The sequence below is a fragment of the Ciona robusta genome, chromosome 12, assembly GCF_009617815.1.
Source record: "Ciona robusta chromosome 12, ASM961781v2".
NCBI classification, from domain to species: domain Eukaryota; kingdom Metazoa; phylum Chordata; class Ascidiacea; order Phlebobranchia; family Cionidae; genus Ciona; species Ciona robusta.
The window spans coordinates 306,190-327,618 of record NC_143246.1 but is presented as its reverse complement, the minus strand read 5'-3'; the positions used below and the strand labels follow the sequence as shown (position 1 = coordinate 327,618).

The 21,429-nt window shown below is 37.9% G+C and overlaps 3 protein-coding genes across 4 annotated transcripts; all 3 read left to right on the top strand.

The window, feature by feature from the left end:
• The first annotated feature begins 19 nt into the window (after positions 1-19).
• LOC149726041 (uncharacterized) lies at positions 20-11,457 on the top strand. Its single transcript, XM_089890790.1, is given in 16 exon segments — positions 20-901; positions 2,328-2,356; positions 2,947-3,027; positions 3,115-3,171; positions 3,412-4,332; positions 4,415-4,471; positions 5,287-6,153; positions 6,211-6,264; positions 6,958-7,875; positions 7,931-7,990; positions 8,284-8,946; positions 8,949-9,186; positions 9,740-9,768; positions 10,205-10,522; positions 10,620-10,700; positions 10,758-11,457. Coding segments are annotated over 16 exon segments (4,602 nt in total). The 5' UTR covers positions 20-839; the 3' UTR covers positions 10,925-11,457.
• A 2,857-nt stretch (positions 11,458-14,314) lies between these two features.
• On the top strand, positions 14,315-18,832 carry LOC149726040 (uncharacterized). The gene is made up of 5 exons (XM_089890839.1): positions 14,315-15,091; positions 16,976-17,160; positions 17,361-17,595; positions 17,913-18,031; positions 18,183-18,832. The coding sequence occupies exons 1-5, from the start codon at positions 14,741-14,743 to the stop codon at positions 18,703-18,705; spliced, it is 1,413 nt and encodes a 470-aa protein (XP_089746965.1). The 5' UTR covers positions 14,315-14,740; the 3' UTR covers positions 18,706-18,832.
• Positions 18,833-19,227: 395 nt separating this feature from the next.
• Positions 19,228-21,404, top strand: LOC149726039 (lactoylglutathione lyase-like). Of its 2 annotated transcripts, none has more exons than XM_089890866.1 (2): positions 19,228-19,343; positions 19,911-21,404. In XM_089890866.1, the coding sequence occupies exon 2, from the start codon at positions 19,945-19,947 to the stop codon at positions 20,479-20,481; it is 537 nt and encodes a 178-aa protein (XP_089746992.1). In that variant the 5' UTR covers positions 19,228-19,343; positions 19,911-19,944; the 3' UTR covers positions 20,482-21,404. The 2 variants fall into 2 exon arrangements, with proteins under 2 accessions (XP_089746992.1, XP_089746991.1); XM_089890865.1 differs by having other exon boundaries at positions 19,236-19,343; positions 19,908-21,404.
• The last annotated feature ends 25 nt before the right edge of the window (positions 21,405-21,429 follow it).

Sequence of the window (21,429 nt, the reverse complement as noted above, 5' to 3'; positions counted from 1 at the left end):
AATCGTTCTTACTTGTTATACAGAAAACCATCCATTAATAAACAAATTAAAAAAGACATGCGTTGGCTAATGCGGCAACCATAAAAGAAAAATAATAGCCATAGAACCTTCGCGGTTATAATTACTTTCCCACGTGAAGTATTGAAAATAAATGACGTCACTAAGAATGACGTCACAACCAAAACACTCCCACAAACATCTTATAGAAAACATAGAAATGTGTCTTGGTGACGTTCCGGAAGTGTAGCCACAAACGTGACAATGTATTATGACGTAATAACCTACGTGTATTGGTTTGTTTGGAATTGTTCAAATAAGTTTAGCAGTAAAATTAGGCATGTACACGTTTAGCCATGGTTATGTCGTTTTGCTGCTAATTCCATTCTCTTCGTTGTTTTACTTTATTTATTTTTCGCTACTTTATTCGAAGAGATAAAAAAGTTTGTATCAAACAAAATCCGTTGTAAGCATATATGGTTTTCATGATTTTCTATTTCGCCAGTATCCAGTATAAGAGGAATGCATAGGCGTCACAATAGCTCGAAGGCATTTGTTTTATTTACTACGTACATAATACATAAGTTTAAATTTATCTCTGCGAAAACGATATAGCGAAGATGATATTAATTAAAAAACTAGAAAGAAATCAGCAGTAACAGATGTAAAAACACGCTATGGGTAAAAGGTACAGGAGGAACGGTTAAACAGCGTGGCTGAAAAACTCAAACAACATAAGAAGTTTAACCAGATGTTTAGATGGAGGCGCCCGAGGCGTTGTATTTTTCAGTCTACGAGAGGTTTGTGTAGTTGCTTTGTATTTGTTCTAACTTGTTGTAAGAATGTCGGGTGAAATCCAAGTCCAAATCCATGCAAGCGATAATATAGTAAGCATTGACAACAAGTAAGTTGTATAATAACAAGAAACTACTATTTTAAACTTAATTATTAATAACGTGTTTTAACGAATGAGTAAGACTTTATATCGCATGGCGGTGCAACGACAGTCGATATAATACAGGTGTTTTGTTTCATGCACCTCATGCCCGCTTACAAGTTACCACGTATATGTAACTTATTCATTCTCGCATGGCGGGGCAACGACAGTTGTTATAACACAGGTTTTCTGTTCCAAATACTTCGTGCCCGCTTACGAGTTACCACGTATATGTCATTTATTTATCCTCACATGGCGGGGCAGCGACAGTTGTTATAACACAGGTTTTCTGTTCCAAATACTTCGTGCCCGCTTACGAGTTACCACGTATATGTCATTTATTTATCCTCACATGGCGGGACAGCGACAGTTGTTATAACACAGGTTTTCTGTTCCAAATACTTCGTGCCCGCTTACGAGTTACCACGTATATGTCATTTATTTATCCTCACATGGCGGGGTAACGACAGTCGTTATAACACAGGTGTTCTGCTCCATACACCTCGTGCCCGCTTACAAGTTACCACGTATATGTAACTAATTTATCCACGCATGGTGGGGCAACGACAGTTGTTATAACACAGGTGTTTTGCTTCATGCACATCGTGCCCGCTTACAAGTTACCACGTATATGTAACTAATTTATCCTCGCATGGCGGGGCAACGGCAGTCGTTATAACACGGGTGTTTTGCTTCATGCACATCGTGCCCGCTTACAAGTTACCACGTATATGTAACTAATTTATCCTCGCATGGCGGGGCAACGGCAGTCGTTATAACACAGGTGTTTTGTTTCATGCACCTCGTGCCCGCTTACAAGTTACCACATATGTAACTTATTTATCCTCGCATGGTGGGGCAACGACAGTCGTTATAACACAGGTGTTCTGCTCCATACACCTCGTGCCCGCTTACAAGTTACCACGTATATGTAACTAATTTATCCACGCATGGTGGGGCAACAACAGTCGTTATAACACAGGTGTTTTGCTTCATGCACATCGTGCCCGCTTACAAGTTACCACGTATATGTAACTAATTTATCCTCGCATGGCGGGGCAACGGCAGTCGTTATAACACGGGTGTTCTGTTTCATACACCTCGTGCCCGCTTACAAGTTACCACGTATATGTCATTTATTTATCCTTGCGTGGCGGAGCAGGGACAGTCGTTATAACACAGGTGTTTTGTTTCATGCACCTCGTGCCTGCTTACAAGTTACCACGTATGGAACTTGGTAAGTGATTGTTTTTTGTTTAGTGTCCTGGATAGAGAAATTTCCGTCTTTTTACCTTATTTCCCACAATGGTAGCAGCGTTAAGCCTTAAACCCCAAACCTATGTAACTTAATGACACACGTGATCCATTATTAAAGTTTACATTTCATTTTCAGCCCAACCGGAACGTACATAGAAAGCGCAGGTTTGTTGTATAGCACTGTGGGGTAAGATGGATACCGTTAGCACCGATATCCCATATTTCCTAATCGGGTTTAAACAATTTACAACGCTCTTTTATAGGCGCGGTTCTGGTTCAATGCAGGTTTGGTCTCTGCTTGATTACTTCCTTTGGGGCGCAAAGATATAATATAGTAAAACAAAAATGGTGTTGTTAACATTAAAACAAAAGGATATAATATAAGAAAACAAAAATGAGTCGCGACTCGCGGGGCTACGGTTATAGATTTCTGCAAATATCCTTATCTGTATTTATTCTTTGTTTACTACCAAATGGGACGAGAGGAGAGAATGAAAAAGTGTCCCATCTTCCCCCAGCCCATACGTGATGTTTATGTAGTATGTAGAACTTATTTTGGTAACGCGCAGTGAATTGCGCTTTACCATTTAATGCATCTATCATTGTGGGCGTACATGTCCATAGGCAAGAGACCTAACGACAACTGCCATAACTATTTTTTCCGACGGGTTGTCTAAAATGTCAGCCATACAGGAAATCGCCCATGCGAGGATAAATAAGTTTCATTTAATCATTCATATGTTTGTATTTCAAAGATCATGAGGTTCGCACGGTTGAGCAACCGAGTGTGTCACAAGCTACGTCATCGCTACAAGATATGCAAATTAACCCACAAGGTTTGTTGACATAATATTCCAAATCATAATCAAACATTTAATAGTTATAATAAATCATAATCAAACATAATTAACATATTTTTTCAGGATCTCATGGTGGAGTGGCATCACGAATACCGATGATAAAAAATATTTTTGCACCAGGTTGGTTTTGGTAAAAAGGATGTGTTATACTGGCACAAGTTTGACAAAATCCAGTGGTCAGACACACTGCTTGCATTTTAATAATTGCTAGAAAGAAACACCGTCCATTTAATCACACTATTATAGCGACTCTATTTTACAAAAACTAACGTTTAAGGCACAAATGTTGCAGTCTAAAACATATCTGTATTTATCTTACGCATATATTGTGAATTACATAGAAAACATAAATATTCATAGACGTCATTGGTCAACTATTGCAACAACGAAAGTGCTACCATGCTTATGGAGTATCCAGGAAACGTGTAAAGCTCGACCTAGCTGTCATTGTATCTAAGGATCTGGTCAACCATTACCGATGTTGTATGTTGGTTGGAGAGGCGGAAGAAGCGATTCGAACCAAAGAAGAACTGATACATTTGTTTAAAGAGAAATTCGAAACCACGCCGAATGAAATCGAAACATTTGCTGACACTATCAGGGGTGAAGGGAGAGACATGGAAGCGATTTTGTTTTATCAAATCGCTGCCGAGTTTTATGGAAATCAATCGAAAGCATGTTTGGTCAGGATATCGAATTGCGCATGTGGGATCAAAGAATCTATCAAGGCAATGTTATCACGTGACAAAGGATTGAAATCGATCGTTCGAACCCACGTGATTCCACTGATGCGTGACATGCGAGAAAAGATTCGACGATCTAATGACGTCAGTGAGGAAGATCGGTGTTTGCAGGAAGTTTATTGTTTAAATTGGATCGCTATCAGCGAGGGTTTGGTTGGATACTTCAATGGTGGTGAAAAAACATTGGAAGAAGCGATTGCTATTATTGAGAGGGTTTTCAAGGAGAACGCTGGAAAGTATTCAGTGTACGCAGATTGTTTGGAAAACCTCGGTGGCGCGTATGAACAGACTTCCCGATCTATTGATGCTTGCCAGTATTACCGCAAAGCTATTGCAGCTTATGGAAAGGCTGAGAAAATCGGCAATGCTCAAAGAACGGAAAAGGTGAACATATGCAGAACCAACTTGGAAAATGCTGAAAAACAACGTGATACATCATATGTTTCTCGAGTGTTTCGCTCTGTTTTCGGATCAACTGGGATGCACACAGAAATACGCACTAAGCCGCCATTGAAAATAATTCAAACTAACCCACAAGGTTCGTTGATAAAACACCTAATAATATGAATCAACAAAAATTAATATGTTGATATTTAATATCAATGCATTCTGATTTGCAGGATCACATGGTGAAGAGACGTCACAAAAAACAACACTTCAAGATGTTTTTAGTCCAGGTTAGATTTCGTTAACTGGTCACCATAATTATTTAAACTATCATGTTTTATCTCATTTATTTATAAATGCTATGCCTTTTACCCAGAGGATTTTGGTTGAAGGCTCGTCGCTGCCCGCTTTGTGCGCGTATGTGTCCTTGGGCAAGACACCTTCACAATTGCTACAACCCAGTGGTCACACTAATGGGTTGCCCAAATTATCAGCCATACAGAAAAACAATCAACAATAAAGTTACATACGTGGTAACTCGTAAGCGGGCACGAGGTGTATGAAACAGAACACCCGTGTTATAACGATTGTCGTTGCTCGGGCATGCGAAGATAAATGTTTTAAATTCATTCAGCAGAATAAATGTAACTAGATATTACCACCGACCTTCCGAATCTTAACCCTAATGGCGTTCCTCACGACGAACCCAGTGTTTTAACACGTAGTCTTTGTATGTAAATAGTCTGTGGGGTATGATGAAATACCGTTAGCACCTAATCCCATATTTTCCGATTGTTTTTTTAACAATTAACAACATAATTTTAAAGTCGCAGTTCTACGGTTATATAGCTTCGTAAATATTATTTGTTTTCAACTAAATTGGGTGATAAATGAGAAGCGAAAATATTGACCTTAACCTAGTATAACGTATTAACTTCATTAACAATGAAGATGTCCATTGATTAGAGACGTGATCTTTTGTTTTGTTTGGTGCTTCATTATTGATTTGTGGTATGTTTATCAACGTTTAAAATGTGACAAAGAAGTTAGTTTTCTACTCGTTGCTACATGCGGAAAATCTGTTGACGAAGTTATATTTGCACAGATAATGTTGGTCAACTACTGCAAGAGGCAAAATACGACCAAGCTTACGGCGTATCCAGGAAACGTATAAAGCTCGACCCAGCTGTCATTAGATGCAAGGATCTGGTCAACCATTACCGATGTTGTATGTTGGTTGGAGAGGCGGAAGAAGCGATTCGAACTAAAGACCAACTGGGGGTGTTAATAAAACAGAATTTTCAAGCCACGGCGAATGAAATCAAAGCATTGGCTGACACTATCGGGGGTGAAGGGAGAGACATGGAAGCAATTTTGTTTTATCAAATCGCTGCCGAGTTTTATGGAAATCAATCTAAAACAGATTTGGTCGGTATAAGGAGTTGCGTATGTGGGATCGATGTATCTATCAGAGCAATGATATCACGCGACGAAGGATTAAAACCTATCGTTCGAACCCACGTGATTCCACTGATGCGTGACATGCAAGAAATGATTCGTCGATCTGATGACGTCAGTAAGGAAGAACGGTATTTGGAGGAAGTTGACTGTTCGTGCCAGATCGGAGTCAGCGAGTACTATGTGGGTGACTTAGATAGTGTGGAAAAAACATTGAAAGAAGCGATCGCTATAATGGATAGGGTTTTCAAAGAGAACGCTGGAAAGTATTCAGTGTACGCAGCTTGTTTGTACAATCTCGGTCACACGTATATGAACACTTCCAGACTCAACGATGCATGTCAGTGTTTCCTCAAATCTATTGCATACGGGAAAGCTGAAGATCTCAACGATGATGAAAGAGCTGAATGGATTGGCTCGGCCAAAACATATTTGAATCAATGTGAAAAGCAACGCCAACTAAGCGTATCGCAAGCTACGTCATCGTTACAAGATAATCAAGTTAGCCCACAAGGTTTGTTGATATAACATTCCAGAATATAAACAAACTCAAATGAAATAATTTTTCCAGGATCACAGAGTGGAGTGAAGTCAATCCCAAAATTTAAAGATATTTTTGGTGCAGGTAGGAATTTATTAGTGCACATCGTTATTAATATATTCCCAGCTAAATTTGTATGTATACATGCCAATTAGCCACCGGTGTTGTGTAAAATGAATAATAAATGGCAATTTAAGATTAAACAAAAAATATAGTACTGTGGGGTAAGATTGGATTCCATTAGCACAGTGATTCCCAAACTTTATCCACTCGCGGAATTTTTTTTTCGTTTATGTGGCGTTCAAGTACCACTTACATTACTAAAGGCTCCCAAAGTTAGGCCAAAAAGTTGGGACGCCCGATAATTCCCGCAACACAAACTTGACACTGCCATTTGCACAGTTGCGTGTGAAATAAACATGCGGTAATAAACAACCTAAATATGTTCCAGAAGTAGCACTGTTGTATATTTACGTTTTCCTCAGCCAAGCAGCATATTTTTCCTCATCCTCAGCCAAGCAGCATATTTTTCCTCATCCTCAGCCAAGCAGCATACCACTGCATTATCACCTTTAGGCTAAATCCCACGCGCTCCAAAATAAACGCAATTATATGAAACAAGTTATTAAGCTAGTAAGCATCAACATACTTTCGGTTGCTGTTGTTCGTTGTATTCTTTATAAGCTACAATAACCCCAAACCTATACTAGGATTAAAATATTCTGATATTTGAAATACGTTGTTTGGTGTTTGAATTAATAAAGGATGTTTTTTTAGGTTATGCTGGTCGATCACTTCAAAAACGAAACTACTACAATGCTTATATCATATCCAGGAAACGTATCTACGACCCAGTTGTTATTAGATCCAAGAATCTGGTCAACAGTTACCGATGTTGTATGTTGGTTGGAGAGACGGAAGAAGCGATTCAAATCAAAGAACAACTGATGACCATATTAAAAGATAAATTCGAAACCACGGCGAATGAAATCAAAACATTTGCTGACACTATCAGGGGTGAAGGGAGAGACATGGAAGCGATTTTATTTTATCAAATCGCTGCCGAGTTTTATAGAAATCAAACGAAAGCATGTTTGGTCGGTATAAGTGATTGCGCATGGGGGATGAAAGAATCTATTAGGGCATTGTTATCACGTGACAAAGGATTGAAACCGATCGTTCGAACCCACGTGATTCCACTGATGCGTGACATGCGAGAAATAATTCGCCGATCTGATGACGTCAGTGAGGAAGAACGGTGTTTGCAGGAAGTTGAGTGTTTGTGCCAGATCGGAGTCAGCGAGTACTTGGTGGGTGACTTAGATGTTAGTGAAAAAACATTGAAAGAAGCGATCGCTATTATGCAGAGGGTTTTCAAGGAGAAAGCCGTTAAGTATGAAGTGTGCGGACAATGTTTGAACAATCTCGGTTACACGTATGGATGCACTTCCCGACCCATTGATGCCTGCCTGTATTACCGCAAAGCGATTGCAGCTTATGGGAAGGCTGAGAAAATCGGCAATGATCAAAGAGCTGAAAAGGTTAACATATGCAGAACCAACTTGGAAAATGCTGAAAAACAACGTGATACATCATATGTTTCTCGAGTGTTTCGCTCTGTTTTCGGATCAACTGGGATGCACACAGAAATACGCACTAAGCCTTCTATGAGAGATATTCAAACTAACCGAAAAGGTATGTTGATAAAACACTTAATAAAATATAAATAAAAATGAAATAATTATCGCAGGATCACGTGGTGGTAAAGAAACGTCACAAAAACCAACACCCATAGATGTTTTGGTTCCAGGTTAGATTTCATAATTTGCAGCACTGTGACATAACATAGAGTTCATGGTCCACTTTAGACGTAATTACATTTTGGGTTGATTTTTAAAGGTCCACCGGTCCGCAAAATTTGTTTCGAAATTTTACCGGTTCGCAAGCTAAAAAGGTTGAGAAACACTGAGGTAAACAATAAGAAATATTGACAACGGACCTTATCTTAGTAATGAATACAGTCGAAATTCTTTAACATTAGGTCCTTGCCTTTGTAACTTGGAATACTTACTTTATGTGTTTTGAATTCAATTATTTGCACAGATTCGTTTGAACGACTACTGCAAGAACGAAAATACAACGAAGCGTATGGCGTCTCGAAGAAGCGACTACGGTTTAACCTAGCTGTCATTGGTTCTAAGGATCTGGTCAACCATTACCGATGTTGTATGTTGGTTGGGGAGGCGGAAGAAGCGATTCGAACTAAAGACCAACTTAAGATGTTGTTAAAAGAAAAATTTCAAACCAAGGCGAATGAAATTAAAACATTTGCTGACACTATCAGGGGTGAAGGGAGAGACATGGAAGCGATTTTGTTTTATCAAATCGCTGCCGAGTTTTATGGAAATCAAACGAAAGAATGTTTGGTCGGGATATCGAATTGCGCAAAGGGAATCACAGAATCTATCGTGGTAATGATAAAACGTGAAAAGAGATTGAAGCCGATGGTACGAATCCACGTGGTTCCACTGATGCGTGACATGCGAGAAATGATTCGACGATCTGATGACGTCAGTGAGGAAGATCGGTGTTTGCAGGAAGTTTGGTGTTTGTATTATATCGAATACAGTGAATATTTGCTTGGTGACTGGATTATTCGTGAAAAAACATTGGAAGAAGCGATCGCTATAATGGAGAGGGTTTTCAAGGACAGAGCTGGAAATTATTTAGTGTACGCAGCTTGTTTGTACAATCTCGGTGAAATGAAAACACTTCCCGACCCAACGAGGCCTGTGAATATTACCGCAAAGCTATTGCAGCTTATGGGAAAGCTGAGGATTTCAACGATGAAACCAAAGCTGAATGGACTAAAATATCTAAAAACAAATTGCTAAGGGCGGAAAAACAACGTGATACATCATTGGATTCTTTATCGAATGAAAATCAGCAAAACCCAATAAACTTGAGCACTGTCGCAACCACTGTTGTAAATAGTTATGATAACAGGTAGGTCGTCTTTTGTTTATAAAAAGTTTTATTTATAAAATATATAAAACAATGGTGTTTTAAAATATAGAAGGCCTCCCGCGTGGCTGAAACGTGGCCCCCTGCTGTATCACTATATCTGCTGACCCGTAAACCAATTGTCCTCAAAATGTTACATAGGTCTCACTGATACCCGCTGTATATTTATTTTGAAAAAACTTGCATTAATGCCCAATGTTAACTTTAACGGTGCGCGAAAACAACAAAATTTATTAAGTCGAATGTATTCTTGTGGCTTATGACCAAATAATAAAACAGTTGTGATAATTTGATTATTATTACATCATACTTCACATTCTGAAGTAACCATTCACGGGTTTTATCATATAGTCCTGACAATTTAATATTTATAATACATGTGCATACAAATGAAAACAACCGTTTTCTATCGGGTATTATTGGGCCCTAATTTGTCTGCCCCGTCGTGACTAAACGTTTTTAACGGAGGGTCATTGCTGCGTGGTTCGCGGGGTCCATGATAGGCCGCTGTATTGAAGCTTCTTTAATTTTTCAGATCATCGGGAATTCAGACATACAACGCAGGTTTGCAAGTCTTTTTGTCAATCTTATTGTGTATGATGTGTTCTATCATTCCTTTATTGTCGAGCGGTTATCTGTGTGGTTCGTTCCCCTTACAGGGTTACACTATTGGTCGCGATTGAAATATTATTTTCACCGTAACAATATTCGATTATCTAATAGAAGCTAGATATCGCGTAATTTTAATGTTTGTTAAAATTTACTTAAAAGAACGTTTTTCAGCGACGACGAGGCTTACTCTTAGTTTAACAATCGTTTCTTCTGTGCGAATCGTTTTTTTATCTGCACGTGCCAGTTCATTAGCACTATGCTCTCTTGTTCACAAAGTTATTGATTTAAATCAATAAAAGATCGTAGCTGCAATACATTTACTTTAACATCTTAACTCTATATTTAGGATAAATACTTCTATGTGTTTTGAATTCAATGATTTGCACAGATTCGTTTGAACGACTACTAAAAGAACGAAAATACAACGAAGCTTATGGCGTATCGAAGAAACGATTACAGCTCGACCCAGCTGTCATTAGATGCAAGGATCTGGTCAGCCATTACCGATGTTGTATGTTGGTTGGAGAGGCGGAAGATGCGATTCAAACCAAAGATCAACTGAACAAGTTTTTAAAAGAGCAATTCAATATCACTCCAAATGAAATCAAAACATTTTATGACACTATCAAGAGTGAAGGAAAGGACACGGAAGCGACTTTATTCAATCAAATCTTTGGAGAGTTTTATGAAAATCAATCGAAAGCAGGTTTGATTTGAAAAGTAGAGAGTTTTCTAAGAATTAACACAATGATTGTACCATTTTATTATGAAAAATTGCCTTTCGGTAATTAATATTAATATAGATCTCCTGGCACTCATGGTTGAGGAACCAAGCGTATCGCAAGCTACGTCATCGTTACAAGAAATCCAAATTAACCCACAAGGTTTGTTGATATAACATTCTAGAATATAAAGAAACTCAATTTAAATGAGTTTTTCAGGATCACAGAGTGGAGTGACGTCACGGAGGCCAACCCTTGTAGATATTTTGTTAATTGTGTCAGGTGCGTTGTATTTCAGCCTTCACGTGCGTCGTTTTTTAGTCTTTAAGTGCGTCGTATATTTTAGTCTTCCCGTTCGTCTTAGTTATAGTATAGGCCTACACTGACATTTTTTTCGCCATCTTAAAATTGGTTTACAACGTGAAAACATCGATGCCTATGATCTATACATGCAAGTTTACCACCGGTGTTGGGTAACTTAATTAAACGAATTTTGGATTAGACAAAATATATAGTACTGTGGGGTAAGATGGGATACTGTTAGCACCGAAGTCCTATATTTCCTGATCCTGGTTTGAACAATTGACAACGCTCTTTTAAAGTCGCGGGGATACGGTTATATATATTATTCTGTGAATATCTTTGTTTACTACTGAATGGAACGAGAAGAGAGAATGTCATGTCCCATCTTACCCCACTTTAGTATGTTTCTTTATTGAACGTAGTGTTGAACTTAAGTGTTATAGACCAACATCTGAAAACATTAAGTAAGCACTTATTAATAAATAAACTAAATAAAATCTAGATATATTGTATGTAACACCGGGTGCAAATATTCCCAATAAATCGTGTTTGAACTTGCCTATAATGCATTATGTAAATTGTGGCTGTGGACGTTAACGGTTAAGATAGAGTATGACCCTTCTTGATAACTATAATCAACACAGAATCCGTTGGACAACTACTGCAAGAGGAAGAATACGACCAAGCTTACGGCGTATCCAGGAAACGTATAAAGCTCGACCCAGCTGTCATTCAATCTAAAGATCTGATCAACCATTACCGATGTTGTATGTTGGTTGGAGAGGCGGAAGAAGCGAATAAAATCAAAGATCAACTGAAGACCATATTAAATAAGAAATTCCAAACCAAGGCGAATAAAATCGGAACATTTGCTGACACTATCAGGGGTAAAGGAAGATACATGGAAGCGATTTTGTTTGATCAAATCGCTGCCGAGTTTTATGGAAATCAATCGAAAGCAGGTTTGGTCAGGATATCGAATTGCGCAGGGGGGATCAAAGAATCTATTAGGGCAATGTTATCACGTGACAAAGGATTGAAACCGATCGTTCGAACCCAAGTGATTCCACTGATGCGTGACATGCAAGAAATGATTCGACGATCTGATGACGTCAGTGAGGAAGATCGGTGTTTGCTGGAAGTTTATTGTTTGTGTCATATCGCAGTCGGCGAGGACTTAATGGGTGACTTAAATAGTGCTGAAAAAACATTGAAAGACGTGATCGCTATTATGAAAAGGGTTTTCAAGGATAACGCTGAAAAGTATTTAGTGTACGCACAATGTTTGTACAAACTCAGTTCCACGTATAACAACACTTCCCAACTCAACGAGGCCCGCGAATGTTACCGCAAAGCGATTGCAGCTTTTGGGAAAGCTGAGGATATTAACCAATAACGAAGTGATTGAATAGATGTAACAATAAGGCGTGACTTCCATGAGAAACCAGCATTTACCTTTCCGTTAGGTGGCGGATATCTTAAGGAGTCTATAGATACACCATACAGCATTTCAATTTGTGTTGAATAAAAGGAAAAATTTCAATTTGAGAAACATCATTTTTGCCATATAATGTGTGTAGAAGAAAGTTTTTATGCATTTTACATGATATGATATACAGTAGGATAGGGGAAGATGGGACACCTTTTGACTATATTGTTTATTTAGTAGTAAACAAAGAACATTCAAAGAATTATGAAACTATATATTCTCACGACTCCCATAGACCGTTGTTAATTGTTTAAAACAAGATTAGGATATTTGGATATTATGTGTTAAAGGTGTCCCATCTTCCCCCACCCTACTATTAATACCAAACAGTTTGTGTTTTTGCAGCGCCAAGACGCTACTGCGGCCACCCGGTCCAAATTTATTACGACCCTCTGTTGAAAACGTTCCAGACACGACGTTTACACGTTGAAACTTTAGTTTTCGATTTAAAGTCAACCGAACAGAGTTGAGTATGTTATTTGTAGCTTAGGGTAAGCAAGTACTACCAACAGATTTATTTTTGATTATAGTTTAGTAAGCATATTTCAATTAAATTACCAACAACTCAAACCGGCTTGCTTATACACCGTACCTTTGTCATCCATTGTAAAATTACTTGGAAAAATATGTTGTGTATAAACTGAATATTTGCCTTAGTTGATCTAAAATAAACAATGCTAAATGCGAACTATATTCTATGTCTTTGCTTTACAGAACAATACTAACATAGTGAAGTGTAACAATGAAGTGATTTAGGCGTTTATTTCATCAATGATAATTATCGGCACAGCATGATGTCTGACGTAATTAGACATAGCGACGCCAGCAGTACAGATGGTAGAAATGCAACTTGAAACGATGCAAAATGTGTTTAGTAATATTTTGCACGGAACGTTTTTCAGTCAGCACGTATTTATCTCTCATTGTGTTTGTACCGACCTACTGCGCACGCGCAATAGCGCCGGTACGAATATATCACGACACCGGCAACACTGTTTGTGAGAGTTGCAGTGACGCAATAGTAACTGTGACGTAACAATAAGGCTGGTGACAACGATAACTACCCGTATGACGTAAAATAAACAACAAGTAGGCGTTTAAAAACGGAAATCCCGATTTTTGTGTTACTTAAAGGGCCTAAACACACCCCAAATGTACATCGCTTTAATCGATAGAGTGTGTTTTTCTAATTCAACGACACCTTACTTGTTTTAATCGGTTCTGTATAACCAAAGATATTCCAGCTCAAACACCGTGAAATTCATTAAACTGATTTGAAAGTTGCGTGGCGAAAAAATTGAGAAGTGTACTACCCACGTGACAAATCACGTCCCAAGATTGTTGAAGCGTGGCCGCTCTCATTCAGAAACACTGAGAAAGGCGAGAGGCAGTGTTTTTAGCGAAAAACGAGAGAACAAAAAAACGCAAAAAAGCACACAAAAAACGCAGCTTTCACTTTTACGAATGAATCAGTCACGTGACTAGTACGTTCCTACGTCACAATCACGAAGCTCGTAGTAAAAAAAGATAGCGCTAGAGATCATTGTTTGAGAACGAATATCTACGCCTATACTGGACCAATTTTAATAAGCAAAGTATTTTTGAAATCAATAAAACAGTCGCTTTGTGAATTTACCATAAAAAATAAAAGTGACGTGGGGTGTGTTTAGGCCCTTTAAATTTGGGATAATACTTGCACATACGTGTGCGCCGTGTGTGTCTCGATTATAATTAGTTTTTTTCTATAACGCGAATAATTATTAATACGTTACGTCTCAAATTTACTTTTACATAGTTTGCTTTACATGAATGAAAATTCTTTGTAGAAAAGGCTAATTACGTTGTGTATTTCCGGATACTGTTTTATATAAACACACAAAACTGAAGCGTCACGCGCCGACCGATGCATTTTTTCTTTCTATAATCGAGCTGACGAGTTCGCGTTGCTGCAAAGCGAGCGCTTTTCATTGTTTAGCGTTTCATGCGGAAGAAACAGCTCTATCGTCACTTCTTGCATGCTGACAATGCTGTTGTATTGTGTGCATACTAGAACCTATTGTAGAGCTTGTACAGACCATTATATATTCTATAAATAGGCGGTTCCTTGCAGGCATTATAAAGACTTTATTTTAGCCATACCAACATTGTGTATTTATCCTTGTAAAGACGGCATGTATTCAAACAAAATGCGAGTGTGAGAAATAAAATGGCAGAAAAAATAGTTTATATTTAGTCATAATAACTCTTCAGTTAATAACAAAGGTTAGACTATTATAAAAGCAAAGAGACAGGGAGTTACGGTTAATCGACAGTCGTTATAACCACTTTGGTTATAACACGTTTATGGACAAAACAGAAGCACAGAACCTTTAAAAAGAAATGACTATTATAACTTACACACTGGTATATTATGTTGAAACGTTTATACAACAGTCTTAACTTTATATTATTTATATTCAGTAAACGTGTGATAGGCTGGGACGCAGATATGATGAATTTAACTTTCAACGTTGATAAATGCTCGTCCACCAAACATTGGGAGTTTTTAGTCTTATTGCCTTTCGGGTTTCTCTCAATTGCATTCAACCTTACACTAGTAGTGGCCGCCACTTTTAACCGGCGTAGATTGCAACGTCAGAGTTACGTATATGCTTGCGTCACCAGCACGTTGCTTGGCAACCTGTTATACGTCATACTGCACACGTGGATTATCTTGGATAATTATTTGACGAAGATTGAAGAGTCAGGCGGCGACTACACGGTGGGTTGAGCTTCTTTGTGTAGGTTGTTTATGCTTGTTGCAGCCACGGCGTACTACAAAATACTGAAGATATCTCTAGTAAGCCGTCTTGCAGCATGGGTCTGTTTGTATTTCATTTATTTGTTTGTTGTAATTCTTTTTGTAGGTATATTATTATCGTGCTTGTCTGTAATTTGTTGCTGGCTTACTTCTCTTCTTTGTTTTATTCAATTTGTCTTCGTTATTTCATGTAAAGAGTTATTCTGGTATGTGTGCTACTGCATAGGTACCGGTACCAACATGACGTCACAGCATGCGCGTAGTAATGAGAAAGATCTAAATCGTTGCCAATTGTTGTAATTTTGATTCTAGAAGGAAGTAACCTCAGAACAATCGGCTTTTGTTTGCCAATAGTGGGCACGCGTCGCACGATGACTGGCGAAAGTAAAACTACCGGATGTATACGTCACAATAGCATCCTATTTATAGATCGGCGCATGCGCCGTGTGGGGGGTGAAACCAATCCAGATGCACGCGTAGTTCAATTGTTGCGTCACAATCAATGCATTGCTACAAATATAGTAGGGTTGGGGTAAGATGGTTCATGTTTTCAGTCTCTTTAGTCGTCCCGTAGTAAACAAGGAATGTTTACAGAATTATCAAACCATATCCTCAGGACTATATAAAAGATCGTTGTAAATTGTTAAAAATACGTTCACAAAACATGAGATATTATTTGCTAACCAACTAACCATAGTAATATATTCAAGTTCATTAAATCCTTCTATGACTCGAAGGGTTGTCACAGAAGCCACTGTGACGAAATAATGGCGTGAGTAACCGGAAACTGACTGATTGTGTTTGGACCGATGTTCAGCGGAAATTTGCGACGTCACATCCGGTGTTGCGTGAATGTTACATTCGATTGTGACCTCATGCTCACTGTCGAATTACAACATAAATGACTTTGTTGCATGCAAATACTAAATAACAATTCCAAATGATATTGTCACCCACAAACTCACATACATGGTAATTTGTAAGCAGACACGAAGTGCATGTAACAGAACACTCGTGTAATGACGACTGTCGTTGCCCCATCATGCGGGAATAAACAAGTTGCATATGTGGTAACTCGTAAGTGGGCACGAGATATATGAAACAGAACACTCGTTTTATAACGACTGTCGTTGCCCGACCATGTGAGGATAAATAATTAGCATTCATTTATCAATACCTGCATTATAATCGATACCTTTACAAGTATTATTAAAAATAATTTTTCACGCACCCACGTGAACGAAAGCGTTCTACGTACTGATAACGTATAGGTGGTTTATAACTATACACCAGATATATAGAAACATTGTTTAAACACGCAATACATCATACATGGGCCATACGAGGTTAATTGGAAACCAATTTAATATGTGTGGTTGTATGACGTAGGTACTATCAGCGTAGTTGTGGTACGTAAACGATTGACGTGCGATTGGGAGTGACGGGGTTCGGTGCTGCTATTCTGGGTGTGTGTCCTCGGGCGAGTCATTTAATTGCTCCAATCCATAGGTCATGACTTTATGAATGGATGTCTCTTAGTTATCCTCACATGGCGGGGCAACGGCAGTCGTTATAACACGTGTGTTCTGTTTCATACACCTCGTGCCCACTTACCGGTTACCATGTATGTAACTTTGTGGGTGATTGTTATTTTTTTTTCATGGCTGACAAATATAGACAACCCATTAGTGATCACTGGGTTAGAGAAATTGTCGTTAATTGTCTTGCCCAAGGACAAATACACCCACAATGGTAGCAGTCCTCCAATACGCTGTGCCCTATATGGGTTTATACGAGTGTCGAAATACGTCGAATAAATCTTCATTAACCCGCGATCATCTCCAGGTTACATGGACAATACTGCAAGTAAGCGTCGCCTCCATGTTGTTCGTGATGTGTGGAAACATCGGATCTTTGTTATTCGTTGTATTGGACAGCACCTACTTCGTGGGGAGGAGTGTCAACAGGAAAGCATCGGAGTTTGCTAAGGGTTTCATCTCCGACATCGAGAGTGTTCGAAGCAGACGATGGTATGTTTGTTACGTCATATTGAAGAGTATTACATAATAATCCATTTGGTTTAATGTCGTAACTAAGTTACTTAATGTCGTAACTAAGTGACGTAACTTGATGACGTTATAGCTAAGTGACGTAACTTGATGACGTTATAACTAAGTGACGTAACTTGATGACGTTATAGCTAAGTGACGTAACTTGATGTTCATTATAGGTTACTCAGTGCTAAACGTAGAAGAGCTGTGATCCTTATCGCCCTCTCGTGGTTGCTCCCCATATGTTTAGTGATCTCTGCCGCCACCACCTGGAATTGTTCCAACCAATGTGTTTACTGTAGAGGTGGTAGCCCTCTGGTGCCACCATGCGCAAATCATACTCACTGTTCCACCGTATGGCCCCCACTAACGGAAAGTTACATCGGCGTCAACTTTTTCCTGTGGATCCTTGAGGTAATATATATCTTCAAGCATATTATGAGTGTTAATTTTGATCCATCAGATCTGTTCGCAAGTTTGCGGCACAAAACGTTCATTGTTCATTGGTGTAAGTTGGTGCAAACCTGAGCCCAAAGTTAGTGAAACATTCTGCTGTTTTAGTATAAGCTTGCATTAAGTTTTATATTAGATGTATTATAAGCATTACTTACAAGAAGTAAATGCAAATCATGCTCTATGTTTGCCCACTATGTTACTCAGAAATTATAATTCTTCTTTTATAAAAAAAAACTGCATTTTACGATACGGTCCTAACACCAAGTACCCCCCAGGTTTTCATCCTCGGTTATTTGATCGTGTGCGGGATTCGATCTTTCCAACAAGTGATGGCCCCGCCTACTCGTACGTCATCAGTGATGCCAGTTGTTAAAGAAGAAAACAGTGTTGCCGAGTGAGTTTCGTTAAACGTTTGTTTATCAATAAATGTAACTTATTTACCCTCACGGGGCAAAGAGAGTCTTTATAACAAAGGTGTTCTGTTTCATTCACCTCGTGCTGTTTCACACTTCATGTTCAAGAAATAAACCATCATTGTTACGCAGGAGCGACATTGCGGCTCAGGAGGAATACACCCTTTCTGACGTACACAATGCCATGACGTCACTAGGGGATTCCGACGAAGAGATAAAAGAAGAAGAAAAGAAAAACGACGAAAAAGAGGAGAAGAATGACGTCAAGAAATCAATGAAGCGTGACCGCCATGAAAACGGTGGGAAAGAAGTAGAAATGGCGGTGAATGACGTAGACCCAAGGATCGTGAGGAGTCGGCCATCTTTCCGATCTCATTCGAGACTTACATTCATGATAGTTATCTCACTCACGTTTGTAGTTTGTAGTTTCCCGACTTTCGTTGTATTCTTGGTAGACACTTTCGCAAATATTTCCAACCGTAAGGTGGCGCGTTTAACCACGATGGTAATGATGTATATTTACACGTTCATCTGTCCATGCCTCCTGCTTAAATACCTTCCAAACCTAAAGTCAGCTCTAATATTATTGTTTACCAACTGCTCGGTCACAAGAATCCCAAAACGTCGAAGCAAACGAGAAACAACGGCGAGATGAATAAATGTAACTTATTTATGCTCACATGGCAATGACAGTCGTTATAACACGCATGTTCTGTCTCATACACCTCATGCCCGAAAAAAATCAAATTAACGCCAAAGTAAAAATATTCGTTCACTGTAAAGTTGCATGAAATAAGAAAAAAAGTTTTTTCTTCAGCTGCCGGAGATTTGTTTCGCCAAACCGATTTGTATAGTTTAATATTCTTGGCGTATTTTAAGTGATGACGTAATTAGATTACAAGAATTTCTTAAAAGTTAAAGAACAACTTTTTATTTGATTTGATCTTTGATCTAGTTATGTTGATTGTAGTAATGTGGGGCAAGATGAGACATGTTTGGGAAAGATGGGATACTGTTAGCACCCAAAACCCTTAAAGTAAGTACAGAAGCTTATTTATTAACATAGCTGACTATATTGGTTTTGTAAACAGTGCTTTCTACTTAAAACGTTTTTAATTTTTCCCGTGACATGACTAGATTATCAAATAGTGACGTGATGGGGGCATTCCCGTTCCGGTATGACTCATCAAAACAAGCATGACAAAGCGAAACAGGTTGATATTATTCGCATGGTAAATACGGCAACTAAACAGTTAAAGAAAGAACAAGTTTTCACTGCATTGTAAACTGAAGGTAACATAACATAAGTATTCATTTAATTCCGTATGTTATACTTTGTTTTTAAACTTTATTGTAGAAATACTTTGGTTGTGAGTTTAAACTGAAGTTTGGAAACTTTTGCATTTACTAATGTAGCGTGTTTAGCGACGACGCTTTTTAATCCAACTAAATGTAAATATGTTTTGGAAAATTCTTTACTAGCACCTATGTTTTAACTGTAAGTGGTTTTAACTGCTGTTCGGTCGCTATATCTTGTCCTTTGTTTTAAATATTTTCATTTATACCAAACCATCAGCACTGTGACATTAGTAGCATGCCTTGTAAGTTACATTCATTTACACAATACATTAGAGTTAATGTATTGACTGGATTCTGCTCAAGCAGTTAAAATGACTGAATAAGATTAAGGCAGCGGATAAAAATCATTAAATCAAGTCCAAAATGTTTAATTAAAAGCATATGTAATAAATAGAAGATAAAAAATAAAAGATATAAAAATAATATATTTCGCCTAAATGGCATCGTCAGTCTCTTATTCGAATAGAATCTATAAAAATTAATGTTTTTGTATTTAAGTAGAAAGTAAGATTCATTGAATTGCGTAATATCGACCATGAGTGGAAGATTAAGTGATGCTGAGATTGCGTCGAGTTTGGTTGAAGCTGATGTTTTGACCAAAGATTTCATTATGCAACAAACCATGCTGAGGGTGAAGGACCCGAAAAAATCACTCAAGTTTTACTCGGAAGTTCTTGGGATGCGGTTACTTCTACAACTTCACTTTGACGCGATGAAGTTCTCCCTTTACTTCATGGGTTACGCTGATGCGAAGGATATACCGGATGACCCCACGGAGCGGAAGACGTGGGTGTTTCGGCAACCGGGTACGATCGAGCTGACTCATAATTGGGGGTCGGAGAATGATGACTCGGTGGTTTATCACAACGGAAACGCTGATCCTCGTGGGTTCGGACACATCGGGGTAAGCGTGCCCGATGTTTACACAGCGTGTGAGAGGTTCGATAAATATGGGGTGGAATACGTTAAGAAACCCGATGCGGGTTCCATGAAGGGGTTGGCTTTTATTAAGGATCCGGATGGCTATTGGATTGAGGTTTTAAGCACAAACCAAATGGTGAAAATTTGTTAAATCTAAATAAAATGAATCTTTAATTATGATTCACATTAATATAACGAAAATTAAGTGGAAATTAAAACAATTGAATCTTAAATTTAGGTTAAAATGTTTGACATTTATATTTTTGTTTGCAAAAAGTGATAATTAAGAATAAAGTCTTATAACTGGCTTCTTGTTATTTTACAAACTGATTTTTGGCAATAAAAACAACATTGATTTTATTGAAAATTTGAAACTAGTGTTTTGTTGGCCATTGTGAGACTTTGTGTGAAAAACATCGGTTTCAATTATTTAAGTTAATTTTTATGCCAATAGATCAGTCTAATGGATATTTAGCTGCTTCGTGATATTGAAATGGTACAACTATCTGTGTGTTTAATTTAATTTGTAGATTTGATAATTTAGGCTATTCTGTTCAAACTTCTACTGTAATTATTTGCAATGTTGTTTTAAATATCAACCCCTGGAATGTTTGATCTTGTTAGTTCTATATAAAATATGAACGTTTATTTTACACAACTGTTTAATGTTGATAATTTGCAAATTTGTTTCAAAATAAGTTCATGTTTTTTATGTTTCACAAAAGATGTAAAATTCAAACTGAAGTTTATTTAAAATCAAAATTCGTTTTATTTTTTATGAATGAAAACCTCAAAATTTAGAAATATATATATTTGTAAAACATCATACTGTCCAAATGTGAACGTTTTCTTGAAAGATTCATCTCAGTTTATTTGAAAAAAGTTAGAAAGTTCGTTTTATTAAACATTTGTGTTTAAAAGATGTAAAATTCAGATGAAAATTTATTTAAAGTTTCAATGTTATTCATATTTGTTGTTTGAATTAATCTGAGGGTTTAAGACTTTTCTGTTCATACTTCATAACTACCCACATGCCACATTCAAAACTTAATCATCGTAATTTCTTTAATCTAGGTTTTTGTTGGTTTTGTTTAAATTG

Coding starts and splice junctions, on each gene's coding strand:
- LOC149726039 (XM_089890866.1), top strand. CDS start 19,945: ATGAGTGGAAGATTAAGTGATGCTGAGATTGCGTCGAGTTTGGTTGAA.
- LOC149726040 (XM_089890839.1), top strand. CDS start 14,741: ATGTTGAAACGTTTATACAACAGTCTTAACTTTATATTATTTATATTC. Junction 15,092..16,975: donor AGTCAGGCGGCGACTACACG/GTGGGTTGAGCT, acceptor GATCATCTCCAG/GTTACATGGACAATACTGCA. Junction 17,161..17,360: donor AGTGTTCGAAGCAGACGATG/GTATGTTTGTTA, acceptor TGTTCATTATAG/GTTACTCAGTGCTAAACGTA.